The sequence below is a fragment of the Fulmarus glacialis genome, unplaced genomic scaffold (assembly GCF_000690835.1).
Source record: "Fulmarus glacialis isolate BGI_N327 unplaced genomic scaffold, ASM69083v1 scaffold4742, whole genome shotgun sequence".
Lineage (NCBI taxonomy): Eukaryota > Metazoa > Chordata > Aves > Procellariiformes > Procellariidae > Fulmarus > Fulmarus glacialis.
The window spans coordinates 18,038-35,595 of NW_009199681.1; the positions used below are offsets into that span (position 1 = coordinate 18,038).

General features: G+C 35.0%; 1 protein-coding gene across 1 annotated transcript in view; it reads right to left on the reverse strand.

Annotated features, from left to right (window-relative positions):
• Window positions 1-1,058: 1,058 nt before the first annotated feature.
• The window catches only part of CPEB3 (cytoplasmic polyadenylation element binding protein 3), a gene marked incomplete at its 5' end in the record, with an annotated part of 65,387 nt that continues 48,887 nt past the window's right edge, over window positions 1,059-17,558 (reverse strand). Inside the window, 5 exons of the mRNA XM_009573330.1 lie at window positions 1,059-1,124; window positions 1,680-4,203; window positions 7,182-7,363; window positions 10,151-10,265; window positions 11,583-11,701. Of these exons, the coding sequence (XP_009571625.1) occupies window positions 3,976-4,203; window positions 7,182-7,363; window positions 10,151-10,265; window positions 11,583-11,701 (644 nt within the window). The remainder of the gene's footprint in view (window positions 1,125-1,679; window positions 4,204-7,181; window positions 7,364-10,150; window positions 10,266-11,582; window positions 11,702-17,558) is intronic.

Below are 17,558 nucleotides of genomic sequence, written 5' to 3' on the forward strand. Positions count from 1 at the left end.
ACTGCATTGCTACCAGGAAATGGACATACATTATTTTGCATTAACTAGGCAGCTACCAACACTATGTGGTAACTTTGTTAGAAAATGATGTGGGTACGTACAGTCTGCTCCATGCTGCCACTGAGAAACATATGCAGGAAGGAAGTTGTGCAGGAAAGGGTCAATTTAATTAAATAAATAACACGGTGGCAAAATACAAAGAAGAATATGTATTTTAGGAGGTTCAATCTAAGACTATTGAAAAGAGAGTTTATTGAGTTCATGACAAGAAAAGTAATGGAGCATTATGCTGAATGGGCAGGGTCAAAAACCCATTGTTTCAATAGATTTAGTTCCTTATAATGGCAATAGTATTTCATCAACACTGGTGGTGTATAAATCTAGACAGCGAACTGGTACTGTGACATCCCTATTATCTCCCTAAATCATTTTGATAAAGGAAAAGGCTTTTCAAAATATCACATTTTTTCTGCTTCATTCTGTCATTTTATTGCCCAATTCTTTGTTACAATTTTCCAATCACTTTACATAACCAACCATTTTCATCATTGCCACACTATTGTAAACCACATCAGCAAGTTAATACATAAAGCTTTGCATTTCAAAAAACTAGACACTTTAGTAACAATATTACAAAGATTTTAGCTTCAAAAATAACTGAAAATGAAAAAAATAAACTTTTAAAGAATTAGCATCATAAAATTAATTTATTCCAAGTAAAAATACAAAATAATATTAATGACATTGACCAGATATGAAAGTCTCTCCCAGAAACAACTATATTAATGGTTGAGAAAGCACTCCTTAAAGAAAATACGAAATAAAAATGAAAAATATGTAAATATGTTTAATTTTTTTCTTAGCAAAAAATCTTTCTAAAAATAACAATGAAAATTTGTCTCAGTACAAAGGCTACATTACTATTGAAAAAATACCAGCATGAAGAAAAGGTACATATTTGACAGTAGAAAAATGATTTTAGTGAATCACAATGTCTAAAGTCTGCAATGAAAATAAATCTGCAATAAAGATTTATGCCTTTTTTCTTTTCATTTTTCTTTTTTTTTATACAAACAGTACAAACAGTATTGCACATAACAACAAATAGTCGAGGTTAGGTTAGCCTTCAAAAAAATCGACTAGTTCAAGTCTCACATCAGAAAAGGCCACAATAGGACCTGTTGTACCCAGGGGCTTCTTAGTCAAGTTGCAGTTCAGAACTCCATATTTTAAAAAATAACTTTTTTTGAAGGACCCTCTTTTAATATAACATATTAACAACTCAGGGGCACATTCATTTACAAAACAAAAGGGAGCATGTCATAATTTAATAAACTAAAAAAAGTTCTCTTTAAAAAAATACAAACAGAAGAACTCTCACAATTCTGGTCAGTCGTGCATAATCACACTTGATTATAAATATACAAATTAAGGGAAAATATTTTTTCACCTTCTATTCACAACTTTCAGCACCAAATGGAGTTTGTGTTTACACCTGTTCTTTATGATGGTCTTGTTTTAGATTTAATCCAACATTATGCTATATTGTACATTTTCCAGCTTCTTTCTCTCTCTCTCGCTCTCTTTCTCTCTGGGGGTATTTTTCTACATGAAAGAGGGGTATTTCTTCAAAAAGGTTTACTTCTTTCACATAATTAGGTAGATTTCTGTAGGTTAGCTATGATCTTTAATATTACAGTTATAAAGCTCTAACTTCTTCATTTTCAAAAAAACTCAAATAAGCATGAAAAAAATAAAGTTACCCATCTGTTAAATCATTTTTCTCGCAGAATTAAATTAATATATATTTTTCTGAATAAACTTACTTAGAAAATATCATTTTCTTTCCTATATTTCAAAATTGAGGTATTGCAAAAGATCATGTCAGTCAGAAAGCATGCCTTTTTCTTTAAAAAAAATCATCAGCCGACTGTTGAAAACTGTCTAGATACAAAAAGTAGTGCATAACAAAATGTCTTGTACAGATGAAAAAAAAGAGAAAAGACACCTGGGCTGGGAAAAGCAATATCACAAAAACGCCCAGAAGTAACTTCAAAAGGGATAATTATAATAAGCATTTTAAACCAGTAAAAAACTATTTTTTCTTTTTTTTTTTTTCCAAAAACAGAAAAAAAAATCTTTTCAAAGCCAATGCTCGCAACTAAACATTGGGAAAAACAACTTACTAAATTAGACACAAACAAGGACATCACAACAAACAAAACCCAGAACATTTAAATCTACTATGCGGTGTCATATCCAGTCAGATTGTCCCCAGAACTGCAAAAACAAAGAGGAAAAAGAAAAAAATAGTGTACACATTCTCACAATCATTAGTATACCAAGTGTGTTTATATTTATATGCTATCTGCAGCCCCATAGTTCATGCTAAAAAAATGTCCACTGTGTTAGCAGGTCTTAATTGTATTCAAGCTTCACAGGATACATCCAGGGATTAGAGAGATAACGCCACATCCACAGAGCAGACATCTCATGTTACTTTTATATGCAGACATTTCTTTAGCACCACTTTTTTTCCTAACTTTCTTAAATGTGCCTAGTTTATTAGTTTGACAGACTATCTAATTGGTAGTGTATGTACGCTAGCATGAGCTCTTTGGTTTTCTGGACAAGGTCTGCAGCTACGTAAATATGCAAGCATTAGGAGAGAGATTGTAACTAAGAGCTCATTTCTGCTTATGTACCTGTTATGAACTGTCAAAAATATGTTAATGTTGGATACAGAGGCTTTAACAGTTAAGTTTGATCACAGTACTAGACATAATCACTTTACTATATAAAATAAATTGCACAATATATAACAGAGCACCGCAAAGTACTTCATCTACCATCCACAAATTTGTTTTAAGAATATCCTACAGCTAGTTTTTATATTTGTTGTAATATAGGTCATTCTGTAATGGGCTGATCCTAATTTCAGAAGCATTACATTTACTGAGGCATGCCTTCCTCCAGTCAGTAATCAATTTTTTTGTTACTGAGTATTTTGTAGCCTACGTAGATTCATAATTTGTGCATTGTGGGCAGGTTTTATATTAGACATATATAAAATTTATTGCATGCAGCAACCTGATTAAGTAAACATGCAGTCAAAAAATATTGACCTTCCTTGGAAGCTTTTCTGTATGCTATACTGATCTCCTTTCAGCAGCCATCACTATTTTAATCACATATTCATTTTTTAATTGATACCCTAGCCTGAATAGAGTGTTATGGTATTAGTAATACCATTTTAATAGCAGCAAAAGCTATTGCAGCATACATTTACATAACACTAAAAGACCTAACAAAAAAACCCCAAAACCAACAAAACAAAACAAACAAACAAAAAAAAACCCTCAGCAAAACAAAGAAAAAAGTCTGATCCAGCTTATGAGGTATCATCCTTACAAGTCAAAATGGAGAGCAACTAAAGGCTTATTTTCTTTAAGGGTTATTACTACTCTAAATGACCCAAACTAATGATTGCTGAATATCTGTTTAAGTTTTTGCTACATCTGCCACCTACTTGTGAATATTACCTTTGGTAAGTCATCTGCTAGGGGCAAGTCTAAATTTCTGAAAATAAGTGCATGCTCCAGTTTAAAAATAAAAAAATTTATAATAAAAAAATCTTCATCACATACACATCAACCCAGTGAAGGCTGATGAGAATGGCAGTCTACATAATGTCACTAGTGACAAGTCTTGTGTAGGAAATTAAGGTACCAAGCAGATGTTTGTGTGAATCAAAGTGCAAAATCAGTACAGTTACACTCTGCCGGTTTGTATTATACTGGACACTGAGTTCAGTAATGTGACTGTAAATAATAATAATAGTAATAAAAAGACCCATATCTTCATTAAAGTCGAGGACGAATGCACAGATTTCCAGAACACTAAGCCCTGAGGCAGCGCTCTCTTTTCACTTGATTTTATCTACTCCAGTACTTGTTGCTGGGTGAGGCCTGGGGTTCAGCTCCAGCGGAATGGGACGTGGCGGGGCCGGTCACCTCCCTCCTTTACCAGTGGTTTGTGGAACTCTCGCCCAGCACGAGAGTGTATGCTTGCCCAGCAGTATTCACAGTAATACTGCAAACAGGTAACATTGGCACAAAAGAATGGAGCAAATTTTCCACCACAGCGAGTGCCCTGGCATTCATCACACATCTGATCATCCAGCACATATGGCTTCACTTCCACCTGCACCAGGAAGAAGAAAAATAACTGTAAGAAGATTACACAGTTTTGCTAAGTATGAACAGAGGAACAATATTTTAATTCTTTTGAATTAAAATATATTGAATTAAAGTTGAAGGTTTTCAACTGATGCTGGATTAACCCAAAGAGATCAGTAGTTAAATTTTCAAACCAACCACTTTACTTGTCAGAAAATCTCAAGAAAGAAGGGTGTGCTTTGCTAACTATTCAACATTTCTTGGAAAAGTTAGGTATGTGAAAGTATTAAGATGGAAGTACAGTAAAAATAGCATCTCCAAGGATTTTGCTGCTGTCTAAGAAACCTCCAGGAATGTGAATACAGTTGTTATGGGGGCAGGGTGCGAGAGAGCAGCGTTTAGGAAGAAAAATGATGAAGAACACACTTTTATTTCTAAAATTCAGAGGTCTGGTGAGTTTCAGAGGTTTTTTCCCAGAGAGTTTTTTTGTTTCGTTGTTTTTGTGAACTGCAAAATGCAGGACCAGACTAATAAATGAAGAGAAGATTCAAATTAAACAAGATTAAATGCACTTGTATTAAATACTCTGCCTTATGCTGGCAAAAATCACTATCTAAAGATTTTTAGCTCTAGAAATGTAGTAAGATTTCATAGTTGTTCTAACTATGGCCTTGCCGTCAATTACAAATAGGCTGGAGAGCTGCTGACTTTTGTCCTACACTTAGTTGTAAACGTCTTAGGCCTGGAACTCTTTCTGTTTTTAAAGCATTTTTGCCAAACACAGCAGTATTTTGATGCATGACTAGGCACTAGCAATAATACTATTACAGAAGTTGACAACATGCACGTTCTCTCCTGTGTGTCTGTTCCTAAGAGTCAAGCCTACACATTTAAATTGAGTGTTTATTCAGTCTGGGGAAATCATTAGTTTATGCATGTGTAATTCTATGATGCTATTTATAAAGTGGTTTAAGTACAGTCAACTACATTAAAAGCGATAGAAAAAATTGAAATATACATACTTTTTATTACAAATAATTTTGCTCTAATTGCACAAGTGCTAGTCTGGCAAAATTTGTATATTGCAAGGAAAACTTGACTCCAGTAGCTATGCTTAAATACATACAGTAATAAAGAAACACAGAATGAGATATTAAGTTGAAAAACAAGAAACATATTATACAAAAAAGCTTTATGCTGAATTTTACTTCAGCTTATCCTGATCCCATTTCAACAAATGTTACTCATTTGAAGTAAAGCTTATATAGTGAATTATATTTCTTGTCTATGGAACAGCTAGAACTGCCAATTTTTTTTTTTTTTAAATTACACTGTACTACTAGTATTGCATGGAACAAGTCTGAATAACTGCTATTTTGCATATCAGATGCCTTACCACTAAAATCAGAAGCATCATGTAAAATAGAACAGCACTGTCTCAAATGAAATTGGAAGAAAGCATGTCCAATGTCCAGCACATCTCTAGATCCCCACCTACTCATATTTCCAAAGCATGAACTGTGAAGGTCTGAAATAGATTCTCTCACTCCTTTTCTTGTTTTGGTTACTAGTGAAATAATTTTAAGGATGTATGCTGTACAATTCAGGGATTTCAATCTATTAGATTTAAAAACTAATATTTAAGGACTGATTAAGAGACTTTGTACTTCTTCAAACTCACAGATAAACCTATTTTAAAAACAGATAAAAGATAATTAAGTAAAATTAAATTATCAGTCAACCAACTGGGAAAAGTACTGATTGATGGAAAAAACTACCAGATAGCATCATTTGTGGCTCTATCCTAAAGCTCAGAAAAAACCCCAAGTTTTTAAGCATGGCTGATATATAAATCTCAAAGGGTTCAACACTATGATTCAGACTCCAAAATTAATCTTAGTCTCTCTGGAAAATTTTTCAGAATTCAGTGGTCAAGAAATATTTAGGAACAGCCTTGTCTCAGTTAAAATCGTGAGATATAGTAGCACCATAGAAAAATAGTTTGAGGACTTATAACTCCATGACCTCATCTAATCTGACAAAAAGTTCAGTTCAGATTTTTAAAGAGAAAGTAAAAATAGCTTGGACTTTGCAGCTGTGTGTTTTTATATGTATACTGGACATAATAGACATACCCAATACCTGTCAGGCTGACTTCTTAAGAAACAATTTATATCAGATTAAGTAGAAAACAAGCCATCCCTATTGTAAAAATGCACAGCAGCAGTGCATGCTGTATGTTCTTTTGAATAATTCTAAATGCCAAGTCTTCAAAAATATAGGTGTTATTTGTACATGTAATCAAGAGGTGAAGACAGAAGGTCTAAAGGCAAAAAAAAATCTTGGAAATTAAGTAATGTTTTCTTTTAATGTCTACAACTCAGATTTCAGTAAATACCTTAACTTCACTCTATACTTAAAAAGCCCTTTAGAAACCAGGATTTCACATGGACTGAACAAAACCATCTCATTTTCCCTCCTTTTGCCTATCAGGCATCTATTGGCATTTGGTTTTGGTTAAATAATTCTCAAGACTTTTGAGGTCAGCATTACCTATTATACTTATGATAAACCCGTGTTTCAGGAACCTCATGTCTAGACGTACATTGCCGAGAGAAAATGTTGCCTAATAATAGCAGACACTATATATAAGTAGCCACTAACTAAAAGCCGTTGATGCACAATGAGCAAACATCTAAAGGAGGAGAAAGAAGCTGGGAAAATCTAGAATGTTTGTCCTTCAGAATTCAAAACAAACCAAGAAAAAATGAGCTTACAACCAACTATTTTCTGGTTTTAGTGCTAAACAGTTATTTAAGATGTTTAAGATAACATTTTTTCACTCTGCTTTAGCTGCTTAACTAAGCTTTTAAATAATTAAGAAATGTAATCTGAAGAACAGAGGTTACAGTGTTCTCCAACACAATATTAATATAAGGATGTTTTTAATTTCTGTACAGTTTTGTGAGTAACAACCATTCTGTTCGATGCTATTTTACTTACCCGTTTGTCAATGTCATTATGTTGGAGCTGGACAAAGCGAGCACTGATAGCAGCAATATAGCTCTGCTGATTGGAGAAAGCCACTCTGCCAGCACCTTTTGGATACTTCAACTCTGGGTCTGTATCAATGCCAGCATAGCAGACACCTCCATATAAACGGTCCATAATCATTGCCAATTCAACTGCAAGAAGTCAATTGTTAAATATTATAGATTTAACATAAATAATCATGTTGCATTTGGTTTGTTGCATTAAAAAAGCGCTATTTGCCTTAGCATATTTCTTCCAAAGTCTAAAATAGCAAACCCAAACATTGGTTTTAACAGACTGAATCAACCCTACATGAATTATAGTAAAATATAAAGGCAAAAAACATTATATGTAAAAAGAAACTTGGTGTGACTGAAGTGTGAAAAAAATGCAGAGATACATTGCTAAAGTAGGTATCAGGTCAACTGTTTTAGAATTTATCATATTGTAAATTAAAACTGTGGTATCTGGGATTAGGTATTCAGGATTTCCCCCAGCTCCAGCCAGGCTTGTTAATGCTAGTTTACATATAAGATCACTTAAAGCTATTCCCGTATTTAGAATCTGATATTTTGCCCTAAGTACTAAGGTTGGAAAGACATTAAGGAAGTGGTTTACATTTGAAACAACATTTTGTGTAACATCAGAAATTATTACACTTAAAGCAAGCCTACATTTTGGGTGCACCTTAACTTAGTATTTTTGTAGAACATTAACTTGATTGTGCTTTTTCTGACACTAAGAATAACTCTAAAGAAGTTATAAATATCATTCACAAAATAAGACAGGCTGAGTGCATGGCTGAGGACACATACAGGAAGAAAGTTAAGGGAAAGAACTGAAGGAAGTGGAAAAGAGGCTGAAGGAAGTGGAGAAAAGGCATGTAAACTGCGCAAAGATGTATGGTCACCGAGCCAAGTTCTCCATAAAAGTTGGTAGGCAAACAAATGTGTCAGATGGATGAAGGACAGATGCTCACAAAGCAAGATACTGGGACCTGTACAGGGCCTGCCAAGTCAGCCATTTTTTTATGCTAATGTGTGAAAACACTTTCAGTAGCAAGTTAAAATTTAGCTATCCAAGATAAAATGAAAAAGATATACTAAATATTTAAATCCTTGTAGTTGTCACAAAACTCTCGCTAGTTAGTTCTATATAGAATAGAGATAATTGAGTATGTATGTGTGTTTGTATAAATGTGTGTGTCATATTAAGGGAAGACCATATGCTAATTTGTCCATTTGCAATGAGCAAACAAATGTCTGACTCATTCTACCAAACCAGATAATACTCTTGCTCCAAACAGTAAGGGAAAACTATCAGCCCAATGTAGTGACTAGTAGATTATTCTGCTTTCTAATGATTTGGAATCATCGTTTGGGTAATGATCTCAGAAAGTGACAGTAGGGAATAAACATCAGGAATGCTTAAAAACATTTACAGTGGTAGTTACTCTTGCCAAAAGACGAAGAATATATAGGATTCCAGGGCAAGGAAACCATACAGTGTTCAGACATCTTAGGAAAAACTTCTGTGTCAGATCTTTAAAGTTGCAAACAAGAAAAACTGGAAACTATTTGTCTGCTTTGGAGAAGTTAACTATTTAAAGGCATCAGTTTTGAAATGCATTTCAAATGTAATCTATGACAGGCCAAATGACATACAGTTTTATAAAGGCTATAATTAGAAATGACGTAATGTTTAATTGTTACTATTTACATAATTACCGACTTACAATTATGCCTTATTTTAAGATGGTGAGGAACATGAAAGCTGCCAAGAAATCTGGGCTGGGAGAAATCTTACTGTCAGCAATGGCTGTGGGACCTTGCGTACAGCTTCCTAAAAAAATTAGGATTAGAAGAAAGATAAAGCGAGGAGCTGAAGTTCTAGTAGGCTGGGAAGTGGCTGCCAAAGTAAAGTGAGGGCTACCAGGAAACCTGATCCAGAAGTCTTTCTTCCAGACAATGACTGAGGGGCCTTGTCTACTACAGCCCTGGAAGATCAGGATTAGGGTTGAAAGGATGAAAAAGAGAAACCATGTAGCTAACTTGCATTGAGGATGGAGAGGGACTACTAAACGGAAGTGAGTGCTGCCAAAAGAGGTAGCCAGGAGAATGTTTCAACTTGCTAATGGCTTCGTGACCTTGTCATTGGCTCACCAAAAATATAAAGGTTAGGAAGAAAGAAGAGACTGTTGAGCTACAGTTGGGAGCAGTGCTGAAAAGGGGCCTTCAAAACAAAGTGGGGGCTGCCAGGAGATCTGGGCTGGGATAAATCTTTCCTCTGGCCAAAGGCTAAGGAGTCTTGTCTATGGGTCTGCAAATAAAAGTGAAGAAAAAGAGTTAAGGGTGAAGAAAAAAGATTGAGAAAAAGAGCTACATTAGGAGTGGGTCTGGAAAGGGGTCTTCAGTACAGAGTGGGGCCACCAAGAGACCTGGGCTGCGAGAAATTTTCTTCTGGACAATGGCTGAGAGGCCTTGTCTGTAGCTCAATGGGAAAATTAGGGTTAGGGCTGAGAAAAAGGGAAAGAAAAATCATAGAGCTGCAGTTTGAATTGGTTTGGAAAGGGGCTGGGAGAAGTTTGTCATCTAGTCACAGGAAAAGGGAACTTGTCTGCATCTTAGCTAGCAAATCAGGGTTAGGATTAAGATGGTATACATTACGAAAAATCAGCCAAGTTCTAGGATATTATGCAAACTTGGGGAAAACTCTTTCTACTGAAAATCCTAATTAGTAACCTATTTAAAAAATAAAAAATGTTCACAGTTTGTAATTTGTAGACAGGAAGACACTCACTGATTTGGAAAGTGAGCTACGATCTTTGGAAAAGACAGGGTATATTTTCTGCTCTTTTACGTATACTATCTATCTTTTCTCACCTTTTCTGCTTAATCTGGAACCCCATACTACATGCCTTACATTTTCCTTCTACTCACCAGCTCGGAGGGGCCGTGGAACTCCTCCAACAAAGATAGTTTTTCTTGGATCCAAAGGCTGAGACCCATCCATCACAAAGTCACTGTCACTTAGGTTCCAAGGTCGAATTTGCACCTGTGTTAAGGATTGTTTTTAGTAGAGGAGCTTGACAACTCAAAATTAGGAAACAAGTGCCAAATGTTTCTATAATTAAAAATATAATTTTAACTTAGCAAAAGCAGTAGATCAGTGGTATAAGCACCAAAAAAATTTGAGAACATAGCTTATCTAAGTGTTTGAAAGAAGGTGGACAATTCATTTATCGCCTCTAGAGGCCAGGCTTGAGTTAAATTTCATCATAGCAAACTCCTACCTCATTAATTCCCTGCCCCTAATCGCCATTATAATAAGAAATCTGAGAAAAGTCTTTCAGAACACGTATGTGCAATTACAGTTGCAGTTTGGGCTTCTGCCTTTCCTGAAATCACATGCAATGATCCACAAATTTTAAAGCACTGATAGGAGTGGAGATAAAATTAATTTCTGTGCTTGGATACAAAAGGAGTTTTTATAATGTGTGAATGCTCACTTCAGTTAAGCAGCAAGGCACACAGTTGGTAAGAAATCTTTAGATTACACAGAAAAAAAAAACCTGCTTAGAAGTTACTTGGATAAAGCTGTTCATCCATCCATTTATTGATCCTAGAAATCACGTAAGCACACTCACTGTGCTGTAATACTGAGTTGTTCATTTATCTGTGCAAGCTTTTTAATAGTGTTTTTAAAAGGCAGCATGTTTTTTATCTAATCATATTGTCTGTAGTTTTCATCTAATCTGTATACATCCATAGCCACAAAAGAGACTAGCATTAAAGAATGTTAGAGATGTGAACAATAGAAACAGGTTACCATATGTCTTCTATTCTGCTATAGCTGTCTGCATTACTTGTTTTTACCCTGCAGTTTATATAAGGTAAATGAGACCTAAATTATAAATTGATTAGCTATTGCATGCAGAAAAAATAATAATTAAGAAACCTAATGAAGTACATGGGATATTTGAAGCTATCTGGATTTTAATGGGGGGGGGGGGGGGGGTAGGGGGGGGCGGTGTTAAGTTTCTTCATTTCATTGCATAAGGCTTTCTTTTCTTTCAAATAATATAAAGGGAAAAAATATAGTTTTACAATTAACATTGTAAAAGGATGCATACTCTTTACCAGAAGTACCAAATATAAAAGTCAATTGAACATGACATTTATCAGAAAGAAGCAAATGTTAAAACTGTGTTACGCTGATACAGAAAGTCAATTCAATGTGACAGCAAGGACAGCAACAGGAAATGGACAAGTCAATCAACTGTTAAGTATTTATTTCTTTATTTATTAACTGAAAAGAGTAATAGCAAATGAGTTAGCAACCAGCATAAGTGTCATGGCATAAGCTACTTACTGGTTTATCCTTGATTGTGGGACTTGACACACACAGGTAAAGTTTCCCATCTTCTTCCAGACAGGCATCTATCAGAGCTTGTACAGAGCTTTCTTCCTGGAACAGCAGAAAGGCATAACCTTGGAAAGGATAAAGACACAAGAAAGAAAAAGAACAGATTAATTTATAAAGCATTTTTTTAATAAAGAAAACAAACCTAAGGAATGAATAAGATATGCAAATTACAAATAACTGTAAAGGCTGTTAGTTTGTTTTCATAAATTAAATTCACCGAATAGATCATACTCTCATATAGTATTGATTTCAGAATGGAGACAAGAGTGTTTGCTGCATATGAGTATGTTTATTTGATTAATTAATGATTTTGAGCAGTGAGAATATAGGCTGGTGAATATGGGGTTCTTAGTATCCAACAACTGTATCTGAGCTATTTATTAGTGGTATCTGCTGGTATCAGTGATTATCATCTTACAATGAAGGCACCGAGTTTCTGGTTACTGTATAAAATGAATAAACATTAGAAGAAAGGGTCAAAAAAGTGGACAGGTAAACAAGATAAATAGACTTCTATGCTCACATACTTAACTATGAAAAAAAATGCTAACCTAAAAACAGTAAGCATGAGCAAAAAAGAATGGCATGCGTTGTGTTTTATTATGAGTCAAAGACCTGCTGTTGTTATTTATATTTAAATAAAGCAGTTCAAAAGAAAGAAAGAAGAAAGTCCAATAAAAATTGCTCCAAGTGATTCAGAATTTTAGGATTTTAAATTAGCCAGTAAAACTAAGTGTGTGTGGCGTTCAGTGTTCTTCTGAATGCAGCTGGCAAGAAAGCTTTCTTCAGTCTTAATGTTGTTAAATTTGAATGAAGATTTGACCCAAGCAGTCCATGCTTTTGCTACCTCAGAAGTGAAACTAATACAGCACACTCTACACTAAGCAAAGCCATCTAAAGACTGGCTGCGAGACTTGAATACAGCTGCCCAGTTAAGAGGACTTTCTACCGAGCATGCATTGCTCTTTTGCTCCATAATCAGTACAACTCAGTGTTCTCACTGAATGTGAACGTGTTGGCTTTGACCTTTGTAATTTGGCACTTGTGTGTCTTACAGGCTACCTCTTTTCAGAAAATCTGCAGCAATTAGAGGCAGCTGGAGTTTAAGGAGGGACTGCTAGACTTTCTCTGCCTCAGACTCTTGACTAACTAAGCGCCTACCCGATGATACACCACATGTAAGTTATGACAACTTTTGATATAGCTTTACACAGTCTATTTGCTATTAATATAGTAGTGACTTACCCTAATTTTGCACTGAATATTGAGTGAATACTATTTGGCATGTCCTTTTTAGATAAATACTACGCAACCCTGCTTTATAAAAAAATTTAAGATAGGCACTGAAAAAGTGTTTCCTCCATAGAGTTATTATCTACCAAATTACTTCTTACCCTACTATCTCTAGTCCTGTGTGACTTCTCAAAGAACATTAAATTCTATGCAGCTGTCTGTTTTCAGAGGCCAAAAAAAGTCTGTGTTGACAACATAGCTATAGCCCAGAACACATCTAGAAAGACTGACTTCCCCAGGAAAACAAAATAGTCTGATCATCACTCTTGCTAGCAAACAAGGAACTTGCACACCTAGGGTTGGAGTAGATTAAAGATACCAGTTCCAATAAAAAGTGAAATATTTCTTGAGTAAAAACATCGGTTTCCTCTCTAGCAGATGTAATTCTCTTAAAACAGTCCCCTAAAGATATAAACACACTTCAACATTTTAGTTTTAGACTTTACAAAACTAATTACATTAACTGAGTACGAAAATAATTAGCTTGCAATTACTGTCATTTTTAGCTTCATTTTATTTTCCATCCATGCACCTGTTATATCTTCCTCACTCCATACCGTCCCTTCTGATTATATTCAATGATCAGAGCAAAAACTTTCTACAAATTAAAGTGTCTTTAATTTAGCAGTTTTTTCAGCCTTATAAAATGCCCCAGTCAGAAAACTAGATACTTGGAAAAGACTACCATGGCAACTACACCTCAAAGCCAACTGATCACACTTTATGGTTCAGCCCAGTCCTTGCCTTATATTTTATCTAAATGCCTTGTGAGACAAATTCCCAGAAGATACAGTGCAGATCACTCCAGTACTATGAAATCCAAATAAGAATACATGTACACTTATGCACACTTTAAAAGATTGGTTTACAATATATTTAAATACATTTAAACATTTAGGATTTATCTTCTGACCAGACCATAAGATTTGAACTCTAAAAAACAGAATTTTGTATATTTCAGACTTTTATAATCTTAAACCAGCAAAATACTGGAAATTTCTTTAGCATAATGTTAAAATGAAAATTGGGAAATGTTTATTACTCAGCAAAAATCTGGGCAACAGCTTGGGATGCTTCTTTCTTCTATGAAGCTTTTTCAGGTTTTCCTGGGTCATAGTAAGAGGTTTTATCTGTGGTAGCTGGAGTTGACAGCCATTTGGGGATACAGTAAATGGTATGATCATAATTTCCCAAACCAGTTAAAATTAACCAAACAGATACTTGTTAATTTTCTCTGGCTGGTAGATTACAAGAGCAGTCCAATTTAGTAAGAATTCGGTTTTCTAACCTGGGGCTAGCACCTGCCATGAAGTTTAGTAAGTTAACACCTCCTCATTTCTCTAGACCTCTGTGACTGTAACACATTCGCTCCTGCCTGCTACAGAGTCTCTGTGGGCCCTCTGAAGAAAGACAGGTAAACAGTTTACAGCAGCAGTCTTCTGTTAATCTAGAAAAGCAAGCAGGCTGGACTAGCATGACATGATGTCCAGCATCCCTTCAAAACCTGGTGATTGCACATCTATTTCAATTATTCAAGGACTTTTGATACTCAAGATTAACAAAGATTACACTGAAATGACAAATAATTAAATAACTGAAGTTCAAATACTATAAGGATCATGTAGAAGCTGATATGGACAAGAAAGATACCTGCCAAAGTTAAAGGTATTTGTACTCATTTTCTAGAAGTGCATAGGGATGCAAAAACCTTAAATTCGGAAAGATGCAGCTCCTTCCCGTGAGCAGTGGGAAGTGCTAGGCATTGCTATTACTGAAGACTTACCTTCTTGCTCACAGTATGACTGTTTAGAGCTGCATTTGCTTGTTCATACAAGCAAATATGTGCTTCCATGGATGGACTGCATTTGATTAGAACTCTAGAGCAAGAGATGCACTCGGAACTCAGATTCCAGTATAAAAAATGAAATTGGAAAATACACATGCCAAAACTGACATTGCATAAAGAATTATCTCACACTAGATGCAATTTAATAATGAAATATTTTTTTGCATAGGAACAAACCACCATTTTTAATAGCTTCAGCCACAATTTAAAGAAAAAGCAGCATGCCAATCTGTAAATTAACAGTAATTAATTTACTTCTTCTCTCAGCTGTGTTTAAATGCTAAGTTTGGCTATAACTTTATAAAACTCTAAGAGTATTCCTTCCTGGAGAGATTCTCAAAAGTGTCTACTTCAGGCATTATATCCTGTTCTACTGCATATTTCTATTCCTATTTCTACTACACACAATGAGAGATGAGTCTAATCCCCAAAAGGCTTTACTGCATGGCCAGTTGACTTCTAACATTCAGAATGGTCAATTATAGAGGCTTCTAGGTTTAAAAGAAACTTAATTCATGTTTAAACACAGTAGGTGAGGTAGAATTAATAAGACGATCAGTTTCCAAAACAAAAATGTACTAATCCAAATAACTTGAATTATTCAGCAGATGCTGAAAGTTGCTCCAAATTCCTCAGCATTCTGTGCTTCAGCACATTCTCCTCTCTGTGCATCACGGGTATCATATGACTTAAAACATACGGTTTTTTTCCAAGAAGTAAGAGATTTGATGAATTTCAAAATTTTAACCTTCTACAGCAGAATCTTGGTAGCATGTGTGGTAGTATGCTGCAGACAAACTTCAGCAGTGATCCTTTCTTACTTGACCAAATGTTCTAAAGGTTTCAGGGCTCAAGGGACTGCTCCTGACTCAGATTCCACAAAGTAAACCACGAGAAATATTTGAAGACCCAGAAAATAGCAAGGTACCTGGCAACAGCTGGATATTCTATATACATAGATATATGGCTTCTTGGCAGAGCAGAAACAATCCAGCTCCTTCTCAGCTGGTGGTACAACACATCACTGTAGTGCTGACAATAAACATTGCACTTTGCAATCCACTGGAAAAAGGCAACAACGTATTTTGCTGTAAGAAAAGTCACCACAACTTCTAAAGGGGTACAGCAGAGGGAAGATAAGGAGAAGGTTCATTTCCCTAGATTCTGAAGCACAGCCCAGGAGCTCCTCAACCTTGAGCTCAAGGATTCATTATTTTATGGAAAGCAGTACAAGAACTAAGCTCCTTTGTACATGTCCCATTCTGACATCTAAACAGTGACACAATTTCCATATGAAAGGATAATTTAGTCCAGTTGGTCTAATTTCACTTAACCTCGCTGAGAACAAACTGGAAAATCTGGCTTACACTCTGTGTCCCACAAGCTTGAAACAAGGTTGTCACTTGAAATGCAAGATACACTTGGAACTACCATGTAATGTTCCTATAGTCTGGAAAATCATTTTTGCCAGGCTAGACAGTCTGGAAAAATCTCTATTTCAATTAATATCAGTATAGGCATACCTTCTCTAATGATGGGAACCTTTCTGTATTACTGAAAGCACATTTTGTAATAAGGCTTCAGTGATCTCTTCAAAACAAAATGCTAGATGGAAAGCTTATTAAGCTGCTTATTCTGCCTTTCTTATAATAGCAGAATCTTGATATTCATACTTTTATGTTAAAAACTGGCATGTTGGTACAAATTACAGGCAATCATATTGGAGTTTTAGCTAGAAGTGCATCATGCATGTGTTCTGCCCATCCTTCCTCAATGTAATTAATGTGAAAAGAACTATTCATGAACCTTTATTAGGGCAGAATGTGTACTAAGTGTATCAGGCGAGGGAGAAAATAAACTTATGGGTAGACACCATTCAACTTAGCAAGCCATAGCTGGTAGACTTTATCAGAGAAGACTATCTTCTTGTCTAGACCAAAATATTTCTGAGAGTTAAAGATGATCCAACTTCATGCCTTTCATGGCTCACCAGGAAAAGACTGACTGCATTTCAGAGCATCCACGGATAAAAGATGTTTCAAAAGAAATAAAGGAAAAAAAAAAGTTTTATTTTATTCTTCTAAACCTGGTAACACCTTCCTCAAGCTCCATCATTAGGCACAAAGTTTGGTGGAGTGAAATGAAATCATTGACTGTGTTTTGTAACCCATGGGAGAAGGTAGGAAAGAAGTTTGGTATACTAGAATTTTTACACACCTTTCAGTTTAAGTGATTAATTACTAATGTAATGAGTGCTAAGATTGTCTGAACAGTCTAGTTACTTAGTGATACAGGAATACTTCAGAAATGTGCTAATGGAGTAGCTGTGCAGATCTCTCACTTAATGAAGTCTAGAGTGGATTGAATTCAATCAGAAGTTTTTCTTAGAAATTTCAGTTAATTGTGAGTTAGTTCCATCTCTGTATTAACTGAAGTTTACCATTTTATGTTCAACTTGTGAATACTAAAAATAATTCATAAGTTCTTTAAGTTCTTGCATTTGAGAACAGCAATATATAAATTGCTGTTCAAATACATCAACCATGAGTTGTGTCTTTGGGTACAAAGCCAGCATTTTGGCATTCAAATGTTATATAATCAATAAGGAAAGATTAACCTATTTCTGGCTCTTAGAATTTGGGCTACTTTTCAAATAAAGAAAAAAATTGTAATGAAGAATTATATATAAGGTCATATATTTGAATATCCATGTCAGAGGTCTGCATATCATCTATTGATTTCCTATGTAATTGACCTCAAATCCATAATCCCAAAATTCAGCC